Source organism: Hyla sarda, chromosome 1, assembly GCF_029499605.1.
Source record: "Hyla sarda isolate aHylSar1 chromosome 1, aHylSar1.hap1, whole genome shotgun sequence".
Classification (NCBI taxonomy): Eukaryota; Metazoa; Chordata; class Amphibia; order Anura; family Hylidae; genus Hyla; species Hyla sarda.
Window position 1 is genome coordinate 462,773,225 of NC_079189.1, and position 26,193 is coordinate 462,799,417.

Here is a 26,193-nt window from a genome sequence, read left to right on the forward strand (position 1 = left end):
TTGCCTTGCACCAATCACAAAGGCAGGAGAAAGCAGAGAAGTGTGCAGCAGTGAATTGCTGCATAGTCCTTCAGTGATCGGGCAGAGAGCTTTATTTGTATTTTGCCCGATCACCGGGAAAGGACAGACTGGCAGTGTTGGATCAGCAAGACTATAAAATGCAGACACTTAAGCTAGATTTTTCTTGTTGAAATTTGCTTACAGAAAAATAGAGTAGAACAAAAAGTGCATACAAACCTTTTTGCTTTTACTTGTACTTCTTGGCCATCTAGAGCCAATATCTGACCAAAAACTTGTTGATATCTTTATAAGAATATATTAAGGGTTTAATTCCTTGATAAAAAAAATATAAAATACACAAGCAGTAACATTGCTATACACTGTTTAATACTATATGTTATAATAAGGATATAGTAAAGGGGTACTCCGGAGAACTAAACCCATAGCCAATCCTTTTCATCTCAACCTAGAATTATATTTATCTCAACCTTTTAGCTATATTGAGTAGTTTCCCCTCTTTCAAATGTTACTGACATGCAGGGAGGGAAAGACCTCATCCAGCTATCCATCTGGTCTCCGTCTAAGTTAGTCTCTGAAAGCAGCCCCTACCCTTCTGAGAAACAGAGACCACTTGTTTGTGTCCTGCATTGATTATTTATGATCTCTTTAGTACTGAGAGCTATGAGGTGTGTACAGCCTCAGCCAATCACACACTGTACCTCTCTGCTGCTGGGGGCTGCTAGGAGATGGAGTTGACATGAGACAAGGGGGAGGGTGTGTGAGTGGAAGGAATGTTAAAGAATATCAAGCAGCCAGACAAGACTATAGGGGCCACAGGAGCCATGCATATCTGGCAGGAGCGTTGACAGGGAGATTATATATGCACACACATACATACTTCCCTGGAGTACCCCTTTAAAGAAGTCCTGTTCTTCAAGCATATTCAGATTTTAGAGAAGGGTTCCTTTATTAGAATTACAATATGAATAATCAGCAGATGCTTGCCTTTAGTTGACAACCCCCAACACCATCAATTCCTTGCTAAGGTACTTGACTAACCAAGAAAAACCCTAAAAAGGTATTGAAAGCACCAAGAGTGTTATTTCAGACAATGTCCACATACAATAGGGGAGATTTATCAAAATTTGTGCAGATGAAAAGTTGTCCAGTTGCACATAGCAACCAGATTGCTTTTAATTTTCAGAGGAAATTGCAAAAATATACATGAGCAATCTGATAGGTTGCTATGGGCAACTTTTACTTCGCACAGTTTTTCTTCAATGTCTTAACCCATTAAAAGGAGCTAATTAACCCCTAAAGGACACCGCCAGCTTCATTTTTACATTTTCGTTTTTCCTCCTTACCTTTTAAGAGCCATAACTCATTTACCTTGTATATTGCACAACCAATTGTACTATGTAATCAAATCACATTTTACCATAAAATGTATGGCGAAACCCCCAAAAAATATTTTCTGTAAAAATACATGTTCTCTGTGGGTCAACAGGATTAAAATGATATCCAAGTTTACATGATTTTCTGATATTGTACTGCTTTTAACCCCTTCATGACTTAGCAATTTTATGTCCTTACATTTTCTTTCCTCCTCATTCTAAGACAGGGACCTGGAATTTGTATCGCCAAAGCCCGGGACATGCAGTTCTGGGCGTCGGGCAGGTTACATTTTTCAGGTCCTTAGCCCTGTTCTGGGCAAACGGGGCCATGCTCTGCACACACCCCCCCAGCCCATAAAATTATTATTTATTTATTTAAAAAAACTTGAACCATATGTAACCGGACATCCATTTTCAAACCGTAGATGACTTAAAACCGTACAAACGTATATATGGTTCGGATGAGTTTTTTTTTTTTTTTTTTTTTTTTTTTTTTTTTTTTTTTTACACACAAAAAACCTGATATGGGAACTGTATTGCAAAAACGAGATGAGAATGCAGACTAAGACCCATATTATTTTCCTTTTTCCACTGACAAAGTTGTATTAGGGCTTATTTTTGTGGGACAAGTTGTACATCTCATTGGTACACTTTATTTTATCCTATAATGTACTACGGAGCCAGAAACATTTATGCAAGACAAAAATTGAAAAAATATGGAATTAAACAATTTTGTGGGGCAATAATTTTGTCAGCATTCACAATACGGTAAATCTGACATGTTAACTCTATAGGTCAGTATAATTCCAATGATACCAAACTTAAGAAAAAAAAAAATTCTTGCGCGTTTATGCAGTCATCGTGACTGGTCAGGAACTTCATAATTTAGTAGTTCGGACAAATTAGAAAGTGGGCAATTTTAATTTTTATTAACCGATTTTTATAAATTTGAAAAAGATTTTTTTAAAACATTTATTGGACCCTCTAGGGGCCTATCATAAGCCATCAGCAGATGACTTGCCTAGATCAATGTAACGTTATTGGACTACATTGATCTATGTTATCAGCACTCGATTGCTAAGGGATGCCTGAGGCAAACATAAGCACTCACCGATCCACAAGCGCCAGAAGGAACGGGTAAGTCCCCATTCTTCCACAGCAACCTGTGATTACATGGCGGAGCTGCCGATGGGTCCCCTAGACACAAGAGATTACCGGCAATTGATGCTTAAATGCAGCGATTGTTATTGATCACGGCATTTAACCATTGAAATGACAAATATTGGAGCCAGTTATGATTTAAGACATTAACGGCATATGTCAGCAGGCATCTGCAGAACAGACGCGCCAGTACTGGTACGTCAAGGGTTGGGAAGGGGGTTAAAAATACTCTTACAAAATAAGCATGTTTAACTTTTTATTTGGGAGGGGGGTATTCATATTAATAGCAATCTTGATTTCTAATACTGATCAGTATAAACCAGCAATCTCCTTTTCTCATCTGAGAAAAAGATCCACTGAGGCTCTTCGGATCCCTGCATTCAAGCCAGGGGTGGTCCGATGAAATGTACAAAGCCCCCACAATGCTTTAAATTCCATGATCAGTATCTTGTAACGTGACAGGATAAGTGTGAATGTCAAAAAATAAAAAATAAAGCAGCTTCACATCAGGGTGCCTGTGCACAACATAGGTGTATACCATGCAGCCAATAACTGTATGAGTATGTACTGTAAACCACAATGTTTTTGTGTCATATGGCAAGAGAAGCACACGAAAACTTGGTGCCTCACAATATTGTGAAACCACTGCAATTCATGGTGAGCTGCAGAGCATGGCACCAACAGCTACATGTTTGGGCACGGTTAGGTGTTAAGCAAAAGATTTAACTTTATGGTAAAATAAGGAGATTACCCCTTCATGCACCACTACAGCTTCATGTTAGGATACATAGGTACCTCCCATCCATCAGTTAATTGGGGGTTTTCATTCAGCAGGGGCTGTCCAAGCTTGTCAAGGCAGAAATTAGTAAAATAAAGAACACTTCCCACAACCTGTAATAAAAAGCAGATCGCAAATAAAATCTTTACAGTTTATTTACCCTAATAGAATTTATAGGTCACTGCTGTAAAGTGATCAGTACAAAATAAAGAAGTCTCAGCTTTGTTTTAGGTTTAGTGACCAGAATGAAAACTGCAAGATTTTAAAATATGGTTACAAGTTTTTATTTAAACAATAGATCATTGTTTAAGGACCCAGCCCATTTTCACCTTAAGGACCCGAGCATTTTTTGCACACCTGACCACCATCACTTTAAGCATTAAAAACTCTGGGATGCTTTTACTTTTCATTCTGATTCTGAGATAGTGGTAAATTTTCGTCGATACTTGCATCATTTCTTTGCGAAAAATTCCAAAATTTGACGACAAATTTGAAAATGTTTTTTTTTTACTTTGAAACTCTCTGCTTATAAAGGAATTTTGACAATCCAAATAAATTCTATATTGATTCACATATACATTGGGGGAGATTTATCAAAGTTGTCTATGTCCCGCATCAATATAGACCAAACTACAGAGGGTTAGTCTGCTCTATTGTGCACCTAATTTATCAAATGGCGCACAGCTCTTGATAAATTCTGTGCACAGACTGCATGATCTATGCTTTAGTCTATATTTAAACCTGCTCCAACATGGTCTGACATTTCAGCGTACTTTCAGCCTATGCGACTTGTCGCTGAAAAGTCGCACTTGATAAATTCAGCACCAATGCATTTTTCAATGCATTTCAGTCTAAAATAGACTTGCATGCATCATGTTCTAAAAATCCTCTAGAGCAAAAGTCGCAGAAAAGTCGCACAGATTTAGACTGCGACTTTCTGTGCGACAAATTTAGACAAGAAAAACCAGTCTAAATCCTTTGATAAATCTCCCCCAATATGTCTACTTTATGTTTGCATCATAAAGTTGACACGTTTTTACTTTTGGAAGACATCAAATGGCTTCAAAGTTCAGAAATTTTCAAGTTTTTCACAAAATTTTCTAAATCTGAATTTTTCAGGGACCTGTTCAGTTTTGAAGTGGCTTTGAAGGGCCTTCATATTAGAAATACCCCATAAATGACCCCCATTATAAAAACTGCACCCCTCAAAGTATTCAAAATGACATTCAGTAAGTGTGTTAACCCTTTAGGTGTTTCACAGGAATAGCAGCAAAGTGAAGGAGAAAATTCAAAATCATTTTTTTTTCTTCTTTCTTGTAGATCTTGTAGTATGTCATACTGAAAAAGCCAGTCAAACAACTGCTCCCCTGCCTGCTTGGACACATACTAGTCCTGCTGTGTCCATGCCTCATCACCTACGTCATGGACACACTTCCTTGATTGACAGCTGTGAGCGCAGGGCTCATAGCTGAGGAAAAATCCTCCCACTGTCAGCTTGTGTCCCGCTACTGTCAGTGAGGACAAGCTGGGAGTTGGAGTTTTGGTAATGCTAGGGGAGATGTGAGCAGACAGCATACTGAGGGAGGGGGCGGAGACCTGCACAGTGAGGCCACACCGCCTCCCTTCTGAGAGAAATTCAGACTAGTGAGCTAAATTAAAAATGTAATAAAAAATAAAGGTGATAGACACAAAAATTAGATGCACATGGTCAGGATTAGGTACTGAGTGATATGTTAAAAAAAAAAAAAAAAGTTTTGTTGGATCTGATGGGTACACTGTAAGGGGTTAAACACACGCAGGTTGACAACAGAATTTCAGAAGTATTTACTATATAAAGCCAACCTCGACAAAACTGGTGTGTTTTCACCCTGACTGTTAATTGAACAGGTATAGGAGTGGTAGATGGAGCGAAGGAGTTCCAACCCTCAGCACTTTAGGGGCTTTGGAATCCTCTGACACTTGGCACCCAAGGATAAAAAACCTTTTCTAGGTTATGGAAGCACATATTGGTATATGAAAGGTTTCAGGTGTCTCCTTGTACTAGCAGCTAACAGTCAGCAGTTTGGAACATGAATTGCAAATAAACTCCCTTCATGCAAAAATAAGGAAAAGGAAAAACTGACTGCTGTTATTGTGTTCAGTGTTAGGCTCAAAATGCTACTAAAACTGCATATGAGATTCCCTCCTAGAGTGACTTCCTTGAAATAAGACTGTATAGTAAAATAGGGCTACACTTTTAGGCATTAGGATAGTAATTGTCTATACACTTACACTGAAGGCTTCCTTAATTTTCTTAATCACATTCACACCATCACTGGCCTCCAAGGAAATACTTGATGGCTGAAAAAATAAAATAAATAAAAAATAAAAAAAATCAGACCGGATAAATATAAAATATATTTGTTGAGCATTTAACATTGCTTTTATATTTTGACATGCTCCAAGCATGATCTATAGCCTATAGTTAAATAGGCATTGTCATTTCTCCTCCTTTACGGAGATTCTCTTTATGAATTAAACATTTTCTATTATATCCCCTCTTTCCTGGTAAGTTTTATCCTGCAATCCATGCAGTAGTTTAGTAGCTCTTCTCTGAACTCTCTTCAAAGTACTGCACACAATACTCCAAGTGAGGTCTTAGCAGTGCACTGTACAGCAGCATGAACATTTCCCTCTTTCTACTGCTAATACCTCTCCCTATACAACCAAGCATTCTGCTAGCATTTCCTGCTGCTCTATGACATTGTCTGCCTACCTTTATGTCTTCTAAAATAATGACCCCTAAAATCCCTTTCCTTAGATACTGAGGTTAGGACTGTATCACATATTCTATATTGAAGATATGTACTGTCCTTTAAACCAAGGTTTCCCGCTGATCACACATTAAGTTCTGTGCTGTTGTCCATTGTGTAAATACCAGTTTATCTACTTGTAAACAGTGCTGCAGTGTAATCTCCTATTAGCTTCTCAGCAGCTCAGTGCTCAGGGTAACCTTTTTCTTGCTGTACAGGCTGCTATTTTTAAAAAAAATTTATTTGCTGTGTGATTTTTATTTTTAAACACATTTTATTAACAGACGGGAGATTGCACATAAATCTAGAGCCATAAGGCTAAAAAGGCGGCAGAGCATTGTATAAATAAAAATATCAGTAGTCAATTAAGGAAAGAATCGATATACGATCAGTACCCTTTACAATTGAAAGAGCTAAATACAGTATATGATATTAAAAATATGCTTAAAAAAAAGAAAGAAAACCAACCCCTATTGTTATCCATTGATAGGGATCTACGTAAATGGACTAGGGGGACTTTCTCATGGTTGGGCAAAACGAACATTCTAAAAATGAACGTGCTCCCACGGCTGCTCTATTTATTCCAGACGGTCCCGATAGCACTCCCACCCCCCTTCTTTAAAAAACTAGACAGCTTGTTCCGAGCGTTCATTTGGGCTGGTAGACCGTCGAGGATAGCCAAACAGATCTAGGTCAGACGTAAGCAAGCGGGGGGCTTGGCGGTCCCGGACTGCAAAGCCTATTATATCGCGGCTACACTGGCGAGACTTTTGGATTTCTTCCATGGCCGAACCTCCAAGAGATGGGTGGCGGTGGAGACAACAGTAAGTGGCCTCACCACCTCCTTCCCGTGGTTACCCCGTAGTGCTATCCCACAGAGAGTTTTGAGGGACTTGCCTTGGGTGACTAAGGAACTGATCACGGCGTATCGTCGATACATTACGGGACGTGGATTGATTAACCCTAATGGACCACTGACGCCTGTACTGGGTAACCCGCATTTTGAACCCGGCCTACACTGCAATGAGTTTTTGGGGAGACCGCGGGACGTGCCTCTCCCCTTGAACTCCTTCCTAAACGGTACCCTGATAAGACCTTACGCAGACTTAATACCCACTACCCTCCGCACGCCTTATACATATATGCAATACTTGCAATTGGACCACTTCATTAAAACAACAGGACAGACTCTACAATTGGCCAGACCACTATCACCCCTAGAGAAGATGTGCTTTTCTGGCTCCGCTCCGGCCAGACCAGTCTCCCAGATTTATGGCCTATTATTAGAGGAGGCGGCCCAGTCTCCGCCTCGGTTTGTGGCGGAGTGGGAGTCAGAGCTGCACACAACCTATGCGCCTTCTGACTGGACTGCTGCATTCACTATGTGTCATCGCCTGTCCATCTCATGCAGAGCACAGGAGACCAACTACAAGTTGTTGTCCCGCTGGTATAGAGTCCCCTCTGTTCTACACCGTTTTTTCCCGACCGTGCCTGACTTGTGCTGGCGATGTGACACCCCCCATGGGTCAATGACCCATATTTGGTGGTCATGCCCTGTGCTTGGAGAGTTTTGGGGGCTTGTGCTGTCCCGTATAGCGCACATCTCCGGAGTATCTTACCCAAATGATCCTAAAGCTCTGCTGCTATCCATTCTACCGGTTTCCAGACAAACACCCTCTAAGAGATTAGCACACTTCCTATTGATGGCTGCACGGACGGTTATACCCAGACGTTGGAGGAGTCCCCTCCCTCAGACCATCTCGGAATGGTACAAGGAAGTTCTCTTCCTGTGCCGGATGGAAGAGTTGATGGCAGACTCATGGTAGACAGGAAAGGTACATTTCAATTTGGCGACCCTGGCTGGCCTTCATTGACTCCCCACTCTACACAGCTAGGGATAGCCCATGAGACATGACCCTACTTTACTTGACAGACGGCGGTTTCCTTGGGAGGACGAGGCTGGAGTCGTGAGGCTGGGTCGACTGGATCCGTTTGCGGTGAGTGTACTACTCTCTTTTACCCATACTCTCGCAGTCTGAGTGCCCTCTCCCCTCTAGCCCCCGACTTTGCTACCTCTCCTGCCCCCCCCCCAATGTCTCAACCTTTTGTCCCTCCCCTTTCTCTCTTTTTCTTTCTCTCCTTACTTCTCTTGCCCCACCTTCTCTCACTGATGTTTCATATCTATATACATTTTTTTTTTTTTGTTTTTTGTTTGTTTGTTGTAGTTCACTTTTCTCTTTGATACTAATGTGTTCTATGGATTTATTAGTTGTGATGTCTGCACTACCAACGTAGAGAAAGCTTACATTGAGAATGGAGGTTTTCTGTAGATGGTCCACATCCCTGCCATTTCAGTGTTCCATGTACTGCTAGACTCACGTTGACTGTGGCTAGCTATAGCTAAACTTACCTACGTTGTTACGCTTTCAGCGGAATGTGTCTTATGCAGACCCTTGTTGTTTACTACTGTACTAATAAATACTTCCTTTGAATAAAAAAAAAAAAAAGAAAGAAAAGAAAAAAAAAGTGAAAAAAAAAAGGGTAGAAGCTGCCTATAAACATAACAGGAAAAGCACAACAATGCCAACAGTAACAAAAAAAACTGCAGGGTCATCATGTGTGCATCACTTATCGGAGAAACAAGACATCAATACAGTAATACATAGGCAGGAATTCCCTGTAGAGAAGGATTCTTAAAGCAAACAATAGAAGTCACTAGAAGGAGGCGAAAGTAATCTTCAATAACATTCAGGTTCAGCTATTTAGGTAAGGAGGACTAACAAGCATGTCATGTGAATAGATCTAGGTGTCAATTCCTCACCTTCAACGTATGCCCTATCTGACCACTGGGGCCCCCCGCGATCTCCTGCACGGGGCCCCGGCAGCCCGCAGGAAGGGGGAGTGTTGACTACCGCACGAAGCGGCAGCTGACACGCCCCCTCAATACAACTCTATGGCAGAGCCAGAGCGCTGCCTTCGGCAATCTCCAGCTCTGCCATAGCGATGAATTGAGGTGGCGTGTCGGCCGGCGGTTCATGCGGTGGTTGACACCCGCCATCTGGCCAGCGAGCTGGGGCCCCAGCGGCCTTACCCCCCCGTGATCTGAAACTTATCGCCTTGATTTGGGGGGGGGGGGGGGGGCGAACAACACCTATACTGATGGGTATATGCTCTTGCCACTAGGAGGCACTGACACTAGGAAATTAAGTCTGCTCCTCACTGGCAGGATATGCCCACCCACTGGAAGTGAGGTAATCAGTTTTTTCACAAAACAGTAGGGGAAGCCAACAAAGAAATATGTCCGAAAGGACCGTAGAAAAGAATATCCGGACCAAAAAAAAAAATAAAATAATTTAATAAATGGGTGGATGGGGTGTCCCTCCAATGAAAGCTACGAGAAAGATTTTACGGCGAGTACAAAAAAAAAAATTACAAAAATTAAAATTCTCCTTTTCTTGGTCGCTCTTCATTGGGGGACACCTATACTGATGGGCCATACAAAAGCAGTCCCCTAGGGTGGGAATAACAACCACTAGCTAAATCAGTCCCGAGACCGAACCCACTTGTCCGTAAGGCCTGCGGACAAGACGCCAGGCCAGACAAAACCGAGAGCTAGAAACAGGGCTCCCCGGAAGATCCCCCAGCCATGGAGATTGACTGGGCCGCCAAAAGAAGGGACCGTTCAGAAAGGGGGCATCCTGGAACACCAGAGCAACTGACATGGGAAATGGAGGTTCCCGAGTCACCTGGAAGATTGACACAGAAGAATAAACGGGCAAGAAATGAGCCAAAGACCCTGAAAAGGAGTATCCGGAACACCGGTGCAGCCGACATGGAAATTGGAGGATCACGATTCTCCCGGAAGACACCCGAAGGGTAAGGAAACCCAACTGTCTGTGACACCCCCCCCCCCCAGGCCTCATGCCAGAAGAGAGGCGCTCAACCACCGCAGACCTGTGGAAACAAGATTACAGGTAGGTTCGAATCACATCCCACCGACAGAAGGGATAGTAGGCTCTACAAGTGTCGAGGGACCGAACATATGTAGTGAAAGATACCTCTTGATAGTAGTGATGAACCAAGATTGCAGACATGAAAGGAATCGCAGACATCCAAGTACACAGTATGAAAGACAGACTCAGTACCCAATGGTGTGTCACATCCATGCCCCTAGCAGACCAACGCGGCACTCTTAGAAAGGGGAACAGAGTGCTGCAGTTGCTGTGAAAAGCCACGGAAAGTGTAGGAAACACCCACACCCCATTTCCTAATGGTGCCACACACCAGGACTGCTGTCACAGATGCAAGAGATGAAGGAGATATGTGGGGCAGGAAACATGCAGAGACAGTCTGAATGGTTTAACGAACCCACAGACAGATACTTTGTGGAACTTCACAAGGAAAGAGTCACTGGGATGCAGTGACTGGAGCGGCAGGAAAGGGGAGGTGACCCGTAGAAATTAGCGAAGTTACAGTGATTCGTTTTGTCACAAACTTCTCGGCTCGGCAGTTGCTGACTTTAGCCCGCTTAGATTAGCTCAGCTTTCAGGTGCTCTGATGGGCTGGAAAAGGTGTATACAGTCCTAGGATACTCTTCTAGGACTGTATCCACCTTTTCCAGCTCACCAGAGCACCTGAAAGCTGGACTAATTTATGCAGGCTAAAGTCAGCAACTGGCGAGCCAAGAAGTTCGTGACGAATCGAATTACTGTAACTTCGCTCATCTCTGGTGGATTAGAAACCCTGCAGACAGTCTGGCTATATGGCATAGGGAACATGACCACACCTGGTCCCGCAGTCAGAACCACACATTGAAAGTGGGTTACCAGCCTTCAGCTGTAAGAACGGCAGACCTGCAGAGAGGGACCTGGTAAAGCAGGAAACCCTGCGAACCAGTATGTAGTGCATTGCATAGGGCACATGGAGCAACATGGGTTTACTCACTCAGAACCGAGCTGTCCACAGAGTGGGAAGTGTATGGTAGTTGACCCGCCGTAGCAGTAAATCATGGCTGACCGGATTCCTGAACGCACCGGATCACTCTTTTGAACCCTCCCACAGAAAGTAGGGTACGGGAGTGCAGACGATGGATGACCTGGTGGTGCTGGAGACCATGCAGACGAAGTCTGGCTAACTGGCATCATCCCTGCGCACTTACAGGAACTCTGGTCCAGAGTCCTCACATGCAGAAAGGTACAGAAAAACACCACCAAGCATGTGGCAGCCCAGTGGATAGAATCCCGTCACCCTGGATGATCAGGGGAGGTTGAGGAGCCCTGGACTGCATTCTTGTCACCCTGAAAAGGGACGATGACACGTAGGGTCACTTCTTTGGACACCGCACCATAGCAGTGAGACCTTAACTCCTGAAGGGCAACCTAGAGATATAGGAGACCATGAAGACCACTGTCCAGCTTACTTGCACAGGGTCCCCTTGTTACCTATAACGACATCCTTCTGGACTTCTCACATTAGAAGAGGGGAACAGGAACTCCAGCCAAGCACGTGGCAGCCCCATGGTGGGAGACCGGTGGCGGCAGACAAAAGTCTGGCTTATCAATAGAGAACACTCCCAGGCGCTGGTGCCCTATTGTCGCAGATGGAGGGGTGGGAAGTCCTGGGAGATCAATGGAGGCCAAGGAGCCGTGGATTGTATCCCCATCGCCCTGCACAAAATCCGTCGGACACCACTTGTTAGCAGTGGAAGTCGTAATTCCAGTAGAGGAAGCCGTGTGATGAGTGACTGGCGGCAGAGGAAGCCACACAGACCACTGTGTGGTATTGGGTCCAGTCCACGTCCACGTCGGAACACATGCTTGAAAAAGTAGCACTAGAAGTGGGGGGTCCAGCACACTAGCCACAGATTCCAAAGACATATAAAAGGACCTGTGGGAGAAAATTGATGCCACTGCTGTTTCCCAGCACTCTCCCGGGAATAAAAACCACAAAGCGGACACTACGTTTAAAGACAAAAGAGAATGAAACACCTGGGAAAGGCCCTCAGCTAAGGTCAAGTATGCTGATGCATCTGCAGGGGCATCCCACCGGTGTCTCGTCCTTAGGAAGGGGCTGGAATGCGGCTGTGGGCACGGCAGACGTGTCATGGCAGAAATGCCAAGCCCAATATCCCAGAACTGGCAAAGAGACCTTTGCCTCTTCAGGCGATAAAACAGGGTGGCGGAAGCAAATAATAAAGAACATACACCCATCAGTATAGGTGTCCCCCAACGAAGAACGAACGAGAAAATTGGTGCAGTTGCCCATAGCAACTGCACCACTTTTCCTCTGCACAGCATTTGATATATCTCCCTCGGTACGTTCACACAGACGGATTCGCAGTGTAGTTTATGCTGCAGATCTGCAAATGATGGACCCCAATATTCTGCGCCGGCTCATAGAAGAAATCCGCTGCTACGAGCAGACACTGCAATGTGTGAGTCGCCGCGCTCATTTGCAGTGTACTTGCACACATTGCGGCCGCTCCCCCAGCTAGACCGAAAGCAGTCAGGATATGTGCGAGTATACTGAAATTCGCACAGCACCTCACACATTGCAACGTTTCTAGTCACAGTGGCAGCCGCTATGAGCAGGCACAGATGGAGGCACAATGTAGGGGTCCATAGTCAGCGGATCCGCAGCTAAAAAAATATGCTGTGGATCCGTCTGTGTGAACGTACCCTCAAAGTGTTTTATATCTGATGCTACTGTTTATTTAGCTTCTCTTTATATACCACCTTGAAGCCAAATATATCAGTAACCCCTTCTCTCTCCACATGCCATCTAGAACTGTACTGTGTAAACGATCAGTGCAGCACAGTGCAAGCCTGTGCAGTCCAGTGCACTTTTACCAGAACTATGTCATAGTATAGCAGAGCAGAGTATGTGCTTTTTATTGGCCTGAGAAGTTAGGAAAAGGAAGTTCATGTATGTGTAGTCCGATTCCTCCTCCTGAAATGAACAGAATGAGAAATAGTTGTACACCATGGAGGTGGCTCTCTGGTGCAGCTCTTCACTAAAACCACTTAGACACCACTCTGAAGAGTTAATATAACAAAATTATGTAGGTTTATTAATGTCTTATGAAATTACGGACATGTTTTATGAAAGAAGGGAAGAAAAAAAAATAAAAAGGATAAGGGCTGGGATAAACAAAACAGAGGTAATGTAAAGCTTGTACAAAGGCAAATTGAGTCCAAGAGAAATTAAAGGTGTCAAAGCTAGTTTCTGTACGGCCATAAAACGGAAATTTACACAGAAATAAAATCTCTCTAACAAACGAGTAGGCTCTCTTTTCCCTCTTTGATCTAGGGCTGGGTGATATACCGGTTCATACCGAACACCGAAATTTTTGTCCTGCACGATATGAATTTTTCCCCATAACGCAATACCGGTTTGGCCCCTCCCCCTCGGGAATGAATGAATTTTCAGCCCAGCGCTGCGCTGTCCCCACATTGGGGAACTAATCATATGTGACCCACGAGCGCTGTTCTGCCCCCCCCCCAATCAATTATCAGCCCATCGCTGCGCTGTCCATCGGGGTGAATACTTGCATATCACCCGCAAGCGCTGCACTCCTTGTCCTCCTGTTTGTTGCGGGCCACCGGCGCTGACACTATAGCTGTATCCCTGTGCCGGGGCTGCAAACGGTAAACAAAAACTTTAAACTCACCTTCCCCGTCAGTCCGGACCAGCTTCCTAGGGAATGGAATGTCGGAAAACTGTCAGCCTATCACCGGCCACAGCGATGTTCTACCTCGGCTGGTGATAGGTTGAGAGCATTGTCAAGTAAGAAGCCGGCTGAGGCGGAACATCGCTGCGGCCGGCGATAGGCTGACTGCTCTCTGACTTACACGTCCCCAGGAAGAGCTTAAGGTCGACGTAGGAACATGCGTTAAAGTTTATTTTGTTTACCTTATGCAGCCCGGGCATAGGGATACAGCTATAGAGTGGCAGCGCTAGCGGGTGACGCGAGTAGCACCCTGATGGGGACAGCGCAGCATTGGGCTAATAATTTGGGGGGGGGGGGGGGAAGAGATTACCGTTATATGCTGTGGAACCGCTATAAGTTACAAAAATGCTGTGATACACATTTGGTCATACTGCCCAGCCCTACTTTGATCTAAAACAGGAAAAACCCTCAAGATTCTTTGTACGATATCAAAGATATAAAGTGGTACAATTTGGCCCCACAAATCAACCAAGGAGCCATAATAGTCAAGTGGATGGGCACTTACGATGCTAAAATAATTTTCAAAAAAATCAATTTTCTTTCTGAAGCTAGCAGTAGAAGTATATTTCACTTTCTGTTGTATGGAACGATCCAATATACTGAATTGTGTCCTTGCAGTCTGGTATTAAGCACGGAACTTTTACTTAACAAGTTGGTCCCATAAGGGATAAGCAATCACTTTATAAGAATTTTTATTCCAGATTTTAGTACTAAAAATTTTTAAAAAAAGGTATATATATACTATGAATTTTATTGCATTAATTGTCTGGGGTAGATCCTGCTTTTTTTTGTATTTTTTGGATTCTGAATTCTTCTGCACTAAGAATTAATGTTGTTTTGAACCTTTCCTGGCTTCCTGTGCGGCTTGAGACATCACAATGCATCACAAGTCAGTTAACGACACGTGCGGCCCACGTCCTGCCATGCCTTCATTGAACACATACCCACTATCTGCAGCCTTTGCTGAGTTCCCATGACAGCGGAGGATACATTCAACGCAGGCATGTCGAGACAAAGATGGGCAGCACACATCATGAGGGGTCTGGCTTGTCAGGGGACAAAAGAAGCAGCCAAACCCCCATGATCAGGCGAATTTGCGGTGCGTTGTCTCAAGCTGCAAAGGAACCTGGGAAAAGCTTGATATGACAATCCCTAGTGCACAAGAATGCAGAAGCTCTGGGGGCTTAAAAATTAAGAGGACACAATCCACCCCTAACAGGTAATACAAGCAAGTTTACAAAAAACATAACGGCATCAGGGGCACATAGCTTAATCGTACCAAACACCTAGAATAACTCTTTAAATATATAAAATATTTATTTAAAAAATAAATAAATAAATCTAAAGTTATAAAAAATTTCACCAAAAAAAAAAAAATAAAAAAAAAATACACAATTTACACTTACCTGAGGCTTTATATTAAATGTTGTCTTTTCAGGGTTAGCTTTCTTTTCTTCTTCATGCCTATGGACAAGGCTTGAAACGAAATCTTCAATTTCTTGATGATACTGCCTATATACAAGTGATTGTTACTTTTATTGTATAGATGTATAACTAACAAAAAAATAAAAATAAAAAATAAAGCCTTAAACAATCCTGAAAGAACTCCTAGCAAAAAGAGGGGGAAGATTTATTAAAACCTGTGCATCGGAAGTTGACAAGTTGCTCATAGCAACTAGATTGCTTCTTTCATCTTTGAGATGCCCTTTTAAAAATGAAAAATAATCAGATTGGTTGCTATGGGCAACTTTTCTTCTGCACAGATTTTTATAAATCTCCAATGAAAGTCCTGCTTAACACAAAAGCAGTGATTGACACTTAATCCTTTAGTCTAAGGCTGCAACTAATCGATCAATTTGTTGAACTCCTTAACGATGCACGACGTATATATACCCCTCATATCGGGTCGTCCCGGTGGCCATCAATGGCCGGGACCCATGGCTAATACCGGACATCACAGATTGCGGTGATGCCCGGTATTAACCCTTCAGAAGCAGCAATCAAAGTTGATCGCCGCATTTGAAGTGAAAGTGAAAGCTTCCCGGCAGCTGAGTGGTGCTGTTCGGGACCGCCGTGGTGAAATTGCGGTATCCCGAACAGCTTGCAGGGCGCGCGGAGCATCCCTACCTTCCTCCTGCACGTCCGATCGCAGAATGACTGCTTCTTGCCCGATATCCAGGCAGGAGCAGTCGAGCGGCAATAACACTGATCAATGCCATGCTATTGCATGGCAGTGATCAGTGTAGAAATATCAGTGTGGAATGTTGTAGTCCCCTATGGGGGCTATAACTTTGAAAAAAAGAAAAAAGTGAAAATACAGTGTTAATAAATAATATTTAACCCCTTCCCTAATAAAAATCTGAATCCCGCCCCCATTTCCCATTTAAAAAAAACAAAAACTAAATAAATATAATATGTGGTATTGGTACGTGTGTAAGTGTCTGAACTATAAAATTATATTGTTAATTAAAACGCAAGGTCAATGTAGTACACGTAAAAAAATCCAAAGTCCAAAATGGTGTATTTTTGGTCACTTTATACAAAAAAAATAAAAATTGAAGAAAAAGCGATCAAAAAATACATACAAAAAAAAAAATAAGTAAATAAAAAACGATCCTGATAAACTTCAGATCATGGCGCAAAAAATGAGCCCTCATACATCCCCATAAAAATTAATAAAAAATAAGTTGTAGAGTTCAGAAGAGGACATTTTTAAAACATAAATTTTCCTGCATGTAGTTATGATGTATTCCAGAAGTACGACAAAATCAAACCTATATAATTAGGGTATCATTTTAATTGTATGGATCTACAGAATTAAGATAAGGTGTAATTTTTACCAAAAAATGTACTGCGTAGAAACGGAAGCTCCCAAAAGTTACAAGACGACTTTTTTTTTCCAATTTTGTCGCACAATGATTTTTTTTTGGGTTTCGCCGTGGATTTTTGGGTACAATGACTTATGCCATTACAAGGTAGAATTGGTGATGCAAAAAAAATAAGCCATCATATGGATTTTTAGGTGGAATATTGAAAGTTTTTTTTTTTTTTTTTTTAAAGGTAAGGAGGAAAAAAATATATAAAAAAAAAATGAACGCCCTTGCTCCCTGGTACTTAAAGGACCAAGAGCATACCTATACGCAGACATCCCGTGCCAATGCCCAGGGGGGGTCCGAGACCCCCCCCCCCCCCATGTCGGCGATCACCGCAAATCACTAGTGAATTCACACTGGCGATTCCAGATCAAACAGCTCTCAGGTGACCCCAAACAGCTGTTTACTGTTTGGACATGCTGGGATTTGCAGTTTTGCAACATCTTGAGGGCTACAATTTGGAAATCATTGTGCAGTGGTCTCTAAACTGTGGCCCTCTAGATCTTGCAAAACTTTAACTCCCAGCATGCCCAAACAGCAAACTGTTGTCTCGCCATGCTGGGAGTTATAGTTGCTTACCTCCAGCTGTTGTATAACTACATCAGTACATGCTGGGACGATCAGTACATGCTGGGAGTTGTAGTTTTGCAAAAGCTGGAGGCACACTGGTTGGAAATTACGGAGTTAGGTAACAGAACCTAACTAAAGGTTTTCCAACCAGTGTGCCTCCAGCTGTTGCAAAAGTACAACTCCAGCCTGCACGGTCTGTCAGTGCATGCTGGGAGTTGTAGTTTTGCAACAGCTGGAGGTTTGTCCCCCATGTGAATGTACAGGGTACATTCACACGGGCAGGTTTACAGTGAGTTTCCGGCTTCAAGTTTGAGCTGCGGCAAATTTTCCGCTGCAGCGCAAACTCCAAGTGGGAAACTCACTGTAAACCCCCGCCTGTGTGAATGTACCCCAAAAAACACTGCACTAAAACAAACACTTAAAAAAAAAAAAAACTATTAGAGATTATATATATATATCACACACACACACACACACACACACACACACACACACACACTGCCCCCCCCCCCCCCCCCAATAAAAATGAAAACAATTTACTGTTACCCTACATTTTTTCACAAGGGAGAATAGGAAAAAAAAAAAGCCCCCCATAATTTGTAGCCCCATTTCTTCTGAGTAAGAACATACCCCATATATGGATGTAAAGTGCTCTGCAGGCGAACTACAATGCTCAGAAGAGAAGGAGCACCATTGGGCTTTAGGAGAATGTGTCCGAAATTACAAAGCCCCCATAGTGCCAGAACAGTGGCCCCCCTACATGTGACTCCATTTTGGAAACTACACCTCTCACGAAATGTAATAAAGGGTACAGTGAGCATTTACACCTCACAGGTGTCTGAGATTTTTGGAACAGTGGTCCGTGAAAATGAAAAATTTTATTTCATTTGCACAGCCCACTGTTCCAAAGATCTGTCAAACTCCAGTGGGTGTAAATGTTCACTGCACCCCATATTAAATTCTGTAAGGTGGAGTTTACAAAATTGGGCTACATGTGGGGGGGGGGGGGTGTCCACTGTTCTGGCACCACAGGGGGCTGTGTAAACGCACATGGCCTCCCACTTCTATTCCAACCAAATTCTCTCACCAAAAGCTCAATGGCACTCCTCCTCCTCCTCCTCCTCCTGAGCATTGTAGTTCGCCCGCAGAGCACTTTACATCCACATATGGGCTATTCCCATACTCAGAAGAAATGGGGTTATAAATTTTGGGAGGCTTTTTCTCCAATTACCCCTTATGAAAATGAAAAATTTGGGGTAACACCAGCATTTTAGTGAAAAAAAAAATTTCTTCATTTTCACGTCCAACTTTAGCGGAAATTTGTCAAGCACCTGTGGGGTGTTAAGGCTCACCATACCCCTTGTTACGTTCCTTGAGGGGTGTAGTTTTTGCTGTTCTGGCACCATAGGGACTTACTAAATGGGACATGCCCCCCAAAAACCATTTCAGCAAAACCTGCTTGCCGATAGCCAAATTCTCCTCTTCTGAGCATTGTAGTGTGCCCCCAGTGCACTTGACGTCCACAAATGAGGTATTTTCATACTCAGAAGAGATGGGGTTACAAATTTGGGGGGGGGGGGGAAGGGGCATATTTTCTACTATAACCCCTTGTAAAAAGTGGGGGAAAACCAGCATTTTAGTGAAAAAAATATAAATTCATTTACACATCCGATTTTAACAAAAAGTCGTCAAACACCTGTGGGGTGTTAAGGATCACTGGACCCCTTGTTATGTTCCTTGAGGGGTATAGTTTCCAAAATGGTATGCCATGTTTGCTTTTTTGCTGTTCTGGCACCATAGGTGCTTCCCTAAATGTGACATGCCCCCAAAAAAACATTTCAGAAAAACTCACTCTCCAAAATCCCACTGTCATTCTGAGCCCTCTAGTGCACCCACAGAGCACTCGACATCTACATATGAGGTATTTCCTTACTCAAGAGAAATTGGATTACAAATTTTGGAGGGGCTTTATCGCCTTTTACACCTTGTAAATTTTCAAAAACTGGGACTACAAGAGCATGCGAGTATAAACAATTAAGATTTTGAATTTTCTCCATCACTTTGCTGCTATTCACTGTGAAACACCTAACGGGTTAACACTTTCTGAATGTCATTTTGAATACTTTGGGGGTGCTGTTTTTATAATGGGGTCATTTATGGGGGTATTTTTAATATGAAGGCCCTTCAAAACCACTTCAAACCTGAACTGGTCCCTGAAAAATTCTGATTTAGAAAATTTGGTGAAAAATTTGAAAATTGCTGCTGAACTTTGAAGCCCTCTGGTGTCTTCCAAAAGTAAAAGCATATCAACTTTATGATCCAAATAAATTATATATTGATTCCCATATACAATATTTGCAACATCCATTTTCCTTACAAGCAGAGAGTTTCAAAGCTAGAAAAATGCAAAATGGGACTTTTTACCAAGAAAGGATGCAAGTAACAACAAAAATTTACCACTGTGTTAAAGTAGAATATGTCACGAAAAAAAAAAATCTTGGAATCAGAATAATCGGTAAAAGCATCCCAGAGTTATTAATGCATAAAGGGACAGTGGTCAGAATTGCAAAAAAGGGCTCAGTCCTTAAGAGGTTAATTCAGGGGTTAAGCCCTACATACTTGTCTCTGAGCCGCGGTCCAGTTCACCTGTTCGAGCACTGGGAGGAGCTTAATTACATCACCGCCGCGGTTTCCCCAAGCCTACTCGCAGTGAGGCCCATCAGCTGTGACATCATGAAGCTGCGCCTGAACGAGGAGCTAACAGGTGAACCAGACCACGGCTTGGAGACAGGTATAACAACAAATCAATAAAAATAATCGTTAGTTGCAGCCCTACTATAGTCACAATTATACAGAGTCCTGTCAGGATTTACTCAGAGCCCTGGTTCCAAATCACATATACCTATATCAGCATGTCTCATCTTGCAGCATAAATCACCAGACAGGTTCACTTTAGGATCACTGATAGGAGCTTTTCTATCCACTCACTGATAAAGTACCAAACAAATCTCAACATCAACTATTTGGATAAGACAGCAACAATCAGGCCTTTATAGTGAGAAACAAGAAAAGATATTACTATAGACTTACTTGGAAATGACATGGTTCATGAATAAGATCTGTAATAGCGGGCCATCAAATTTATCCTCCACAGATAAGCCACTGAAAGAATAATGGGGATACGAATTATAGAAACAAAACAGTAAAATATTTAATTGAATCTCACACATTTAAAAAAAAATTAAAATTAAAGTGTGCAGCACAAAATAAAAAACAATTTGTCAAATTTTCATTAGAGGCTTGCTTCAAAAGGGGGTGTCCAATGAAAAACAACTAATCCCCTATTGCACATGGTAGAAAATGTATGTATGATCGCTAGGAGACCAACAATCGCCAGTATGGAACCCGGGCTCTTAAAGAAATCACATGTTGGCGACGACATGTGCACCTTTCATTTTAATGGGGGTGCCATTTCTGGGCACCTTCTCCCGTAGAAACTATAGAAACACATGTCTACAGCACATGCTCTCTTCAAGAGCCAGAATCCCGTTCTGGAGATGGCAGGAGGGGTCCTATCAATCTGACCACCAGCGATCAGACACTTACAGGGGTGTGGAATTTTTTTTTTTAAACTACTTGCCCAAAGGACTAAAAAGGAGCAATCTACTTGTCCCTCATGACAATCCACTTGTCTGGACCAATTTTCGTTTTTGCACTAATTTTTTTCCTCCTCGCACAATAACAACCATAACTCTTTTTCATCTACAGACCCAACAGAGGGCTTGTTTTTTGCGGGACCGATTGTACTTTGTAATGTAACCTTTTATTTTTCCATAACATATGCTCCCAAACAAGGTCATGTCAGCCTGATTACAGCAATACCAAATTTGTATAGTTTGCCATAATCTGTATCTGTACCATTTTGGTATTGATCTGACACTTTAGGGGACGGGTCGAGGCCCGATCCCCCACTAGCCCACCAGCGTGCATTTACATGTCCCCTTAGACACCACTGACAGCTTGGACAACAGCGATCAGAAGGGTTAATAGTCAAACGCGTTGATCGCCGCATGCCAGCTATTAGCTGGGGGCCACCGGGTAAGGAGCGGGTTCAAGTTAGGAGCCCGCTCTATACACCCTTAGTGCAGCTTTTCGGGGGTTTTCAGGTCCGACCCTGCTAGCCCGAAACAGGGCTAGAGGCCTGAAAAATTCACCTGCCCGGCACTGCATGTCCCCGGCGTTGGGCGATAGGATTTCCACATCCCTGCACTAGTCTCTTATCCTACCTATGTAGGTAGGGCGGTTGGGGAAGTTGTTGTTCACACTTTGTAAAGTTTCGCAGCATACATTGTGAGCATTTTCACGCCAACCCAGCCTAAAAAAGGAGTATCCCACAAGTTAATGCTGTCCTATAGGACAACCACTGAAGAGCTGTAGGTAGGGGAACATCTATGTTGAATGACCTATGACCGTATTTTCTAACCAGTGAGCCTTCAGCAGTTGCAAAACTACAACTGCCAGCATGCCCGGACAGCCTTCGGCTGTCCGGGCATGCTGGCAGTTGTAGTTTTTAAACTGCTGGAGGCACGGTAGCTGAGAACCACTGATCTCAATGATCATTTCTTTGTTCCTAAATAATAAGCATAATTCATTGGATCTTTTAGGTACCCATGTTCCTTCACCTACAAAAGCATTAGTTATGGTGATAAATCCACGTGCCTTTGGTGGTCAGGACATGCTGGAGACATGACAGACCAGGACCCCTATACCCCATGACCTACCTTGGCCGAGAGAGTATAGACAGCTTTCTTCTGAGCTCCTGATGTTCACAGCCGGTTAAGGAACGAAACTAAAAGTAACATTACAAAACATTCCCATCTACATTACACATACAAGCTCCCAGCCCCCTGTAATGGGTATATAGCTCGGCCATACATGACAACACATAGAGTCCTGCCATTACAAGGGACGGGGACGGGGGGGGTCTTTATTGCACGGACACTTCCTCCCGTGGACTCCCATAGAGTAAAGGATATTCTCCGCCCGCAGCTGAGCTACGGTTTCTTCGCATCTTGCGAGCTGTTCCTGAAAGCTGCTGGCCTCCGCCTCGCTGTCCTCAGTCTGGTCAAACCGTACATGAACCGCCTGGGGAATTGCGTCGCCATCTAACTGCTCAAAGAGCTCGCTATCCCCAAACTCCACCTCCGCCATCTTCAGACCTCCAGCCGTGGAAACGTACCATAGAGTTAAAGGATAGCAGGTCCCGCCAACGTCATATACGTGACGCACGCGCGCATGCGCAGCACATCTCTACTTCTTGAACGAGGCTGTAGTCGTACACAATTTGCTGTGCGGTAGAGTTGGCGGGCCAATGCTGTTATTACCGGCCTCTGGGTATATTAACACATACACGGGATCTGCAGCAGATTTGAAGTTGTAAATTCGTCAGTAGACGATTTAGGCCATGTTCACATGGCGTTATTTGCAACCAGATTGCTTTTTCATTTTACACAGGCCTCTTTAATAATGAAAGAAGCAATCTGGTTGCTATGGGCAACTGCACCACTCTTCCTCTGCAGGTTTTGATACATCTCCCCCAAAAAGCAAAAATTGGTCAGCACATTCTACACATCTATTATATAGAACAAGTACACAAGTGCAAGTTGCTGCGGCTGAATGACAAGTACAAACTTGTAAAAGAATTACAGCAGCACACTGCTAGCGCTAAGAAATTGTGTAATATTATACTTTTTTTCATTGCAATACTGTTATAGACGAAACTAGAGGTTCTTAGCTTACAATTTGGCCAAATTGTGTGTACCATCCCACCACATTTGGGGCAGACCCTACACTATAGATATGATTCTCTTGGGCTAGCACTACAATTTCTGGGCATGTAAATTGCATATCTATAGTGTACGGTCTAGGGATGTCCCGATACCATTTTTTTAAGACCGAGTACGAGTACCGATACTTTAACCCCTAAAGGACTCAGCATTTTTCAGTTTTTGCACTTTCGTTTTTTCCTCCTTACCTTTTAAAAATCATAACCCTTTCAATTTTCCACCTAAAAATCCATATTATGGCTTATTTTTTGCGTCGCCAATTCTACTTTGCAGTGACATTAGTCATTTTACCCAAAAATGCATGGCGAAACGGAAAAAAAAATCATTGTGCGACAAAATCGAAGAAAAAATGCCATTTTGTAAATTTGGGGGCTTCCGTTTGTACGCAGTGCATATTTCGGTAAAAATGACACCTTATCATTATTCTGTAGGTCCTTACGGTTAAAATGATACCCTACTTATATAGGTTTGATTTTGTCGCACTTCTGGAAAAAATCATAACTACATGCAGGAAAATTTATACGTTTAAAAATGTCATCTTGAGGCGCATGCGCGCGGCTCACGAGGAAGGACGGAAGTAGTGTGAGCTCCGTGCCGACCGCGGTGTTCTAGCCTCTCTAAGCACCTATTTTAGGCTCCTTTGCATCGGGAACGGCTCCTTCTGCAGGGAGAATATGCCACGATCCCAGCACAACGGTCGGAAGGCGCACTCCCAAAGGCTATCCCAGTCTATCCCGGATATCTTTCGAGCGACCTCGCGCTCTAAGATGGCGGCCTCCCGCAGTGACTCGCCTACTGAGAATTCTGAGGACGAGTCCTATGATGCCGCTGCTCTCTCACCTACGGCCATGTTCCAGACCATTAAGAAGCTTTTCCAGACGGAGCTTGCCAAGGCGGTTACTGACCTCTCTTTGCAGTTAAGAGATCTGGGCCAGAGGGTGGCGAACACCGAGACCCGTATTGATGACCTCGCGGAGGCTGCGCAGACTGATCGCCGCGAGATCGAGGATCACACCGAACAGCTGCAGGCCCTCGAGCTGAAACTCGAGGACCTTGAAAACCGCTCTAGAAGGGCCAACCTCAGGATCCGCGGGCTACCAGAGGAGGTGACTGATATATCAAAGGCGATCTCTGCCCTGTTCTACGCCCTTGCTCCTCAACTGGAACCAGAGATGCTCCGCTTCGATCGGATCCACAGGGCCTTAGCGCGCCCAAAGAACCCGGACTTACCTCGTGATGTGATCCTGAAACTACATTATTCCGAGGTGAGAGACACCCTACTCCAGGCGGCTAGAAACACTCCATCTCTCCCGGGGGTTCCAGAGTCGGTACGCATATATTCTGACTTAGCTCCTTCCACTTTGGCTAAACGCCGGGACTTTTGCCCAGTGACACTTGCACTTCAGAGGGAGGGGGTCCGTTACCGATGGGGATTCCCCTTCTCCCTGGTTTTCCGGGTCAATAATCGCACGCATACTGTGCGCACCTTATCCGAAGTAAAAGAAGCACTGAGCCTGGAGCGCATTGTGCTGTCGGAACTCCCCCCCCAGCCTCAACGAGCTAAACGGGTGGATCGTGTGTGGACCGCGGTCGGGGGGGGCAACAATTCACCTCGGCACACGCGGGCAGCCCCGACATCTCCCCGCTGACCTGTTCCCCTTACTGAGATCTCTCTATTGGGCTGGGTGACCCACTTTTCATCTGCGGGACTACCTCGTTGTTGTGTGAGACGCCGGAATCCCTTCATTGCTCAAGCGGACGCCTTACTTGCACCCTAGACTGGGAAGCTCTATTTTTGGAGGACTGGTATTGTTTATTAAGGCTGTTGTTCCTGGGACTCATAGCACCGATGGCGATACCGTGGACGGACTATTGTGCCTCTTCATCCCTGTACACAGGGTCAGGAAGTACGGCGGGCGCTCTATTAACCCTGTCCGCCTTTCCTGTTCTGCGGACTGCCCCAAATGCAGTCCTAATGTTTTGTTTTGTTTTTTTATGTTTATTTTTTGTTTTTAGGTACAGTGATGGTTCACTCTGCTGCAGATTGGCTGATGTGGCGGCGGCGGCGACCAGTCTAGATGCTTTTGAGTATACTGCTGTGTGGGCCGGGGGTAACGTACTACTTAGCACTCTATTCATAGTTAGTCATGGTTAAATTGCTATCACACAACGTCAGAGGACTTAACTGCGTTCATGGACTATACTAAACATCGTCCTGAGGTGATATGCCTCCAGGAGACACATTTTTCCACGACTTCTACCCCCGCATTTTACCACCGCTCCTACACTCATTCCTATAACTCCTCTTTTCAGTCCAAATGTAGGGGAGTGATGATCTTGCTCCACAATTCCTTCCCATATACTATTGAGTCAGAATATAAGGATACAGGGGGGAGATATCTGATCCTGTTGGGTTCGCTCTATGGCAGAACTTTATGTATAGTAAATTCTTACTCCCCTACGGATAGACCTTTAACATTTTTTGGTATGTTGTGCAAGAAGCTTGGGAGCCTGGTCTTTGACGAGCTGATTTGGACAAGCCGACTTTAAGATCCGGCTTCGAAGATCAGGCTCCCAACAGAAATGGATACAGAACCTTTTTGCTACGCTCTCATTAGCTGATGTATTGAGAGAGCATAACGGGATTTCCAGGGGTTACACTTATTACTCTCCTATGCACAAAAATTATTCTAGAATTGATTGGGTGTTGACCACCACTAACATTCTACCTCATCTCCTTTATGCACGTCATATCCCGTCAACCTGGTCTGATCATGACATGGTGCATGCCTCCTTCGATTTCCAGCCTCGTTCCACTTACCCATTTCGGTGGAGACTGAACGAGGCATTGCTTACCATGCCTAGAGTACAGCGTCAACTGCGGGATGATCTGACTACTTATTTTGCCTCCAATGCTGGACCCACTTCGGCACCCTCTTGGACGTGGCTGGCACACAAATCTTATATGAGGGGCCGGATCATTGCTTTGGCTAGTGGCATCAAGAGGGACCGTACTAACCAGCAGACAGCATTGGAGGCAAAATTACAAA

General features: G+C 43.8%; 1 protein-coding gene and 1 long non-coding RNA gene across 2 annotated transcripts in view; one reads left to right on the forward strand and one right to left on the reverse strand.

The window, feature by feature from the left end:
• Nucleotides 1–22,580, reverse strand: part of ZCCHC8 (zinc finger CCHC-type containing 8) — a 67,259-nt gene extending 44,679 nt beyond the window's left edge. Inside the window, exons 1-7 of the mRNA XM_056535325.1 lie at nucleotides 22,332–22,580; nucleotides 22,079–22,119; nucleotides 20,388–20,459; nucleotides 15,261–15,366; nucleotides 5,605–5,673; nucleotides 3,343–3,446; nucleotides 238–303 (exon numbers count right to left, since the gene is read on the reverse strand). Of these exons, the coding sequence (XP_056391300.1) occupies nucleotides 238–303; nucleotides 3,343–3,446; nucleotides 5,605–5,673; nucleotides 15,261–15,366; nucleotides 20,388–20,459; nucleotides 22,079–22,119; nucleotides 22,332–22,508 (635 nt within the window). The 5' untranslated portion in view covers nucleotides 22,509–22,580. The remainder of the gene's footprint in view (nucleotides 1–237; nucleotides 304–3,342; nucleotides 3,447–5,604; nucleotides 5,674–15,260; nucleotides 15,367–20,387; nucleotides 20,460–22,078; nucleotides 22,120–22,331) is intronic.
• A 30-nt stretch (nucleotides 22,581–22,610) lies between these two features.
• LOC130284713 (uncharacterized) overlaps nucleotides 22,611–26,193 on the forward strand; it is a 49,542-nt gene continuing 45,959 nt past the window's right edge. The window contains exon 1 of the long non-coding RNA XR_008847126.1: nucleotides 22,611–22,691. This is a non-coding gene — a long non-coding RNA (uncharacterized LOC130284713). The remainder of the gene's footprint in view (nucleotides 22,692–26,193) is intronic.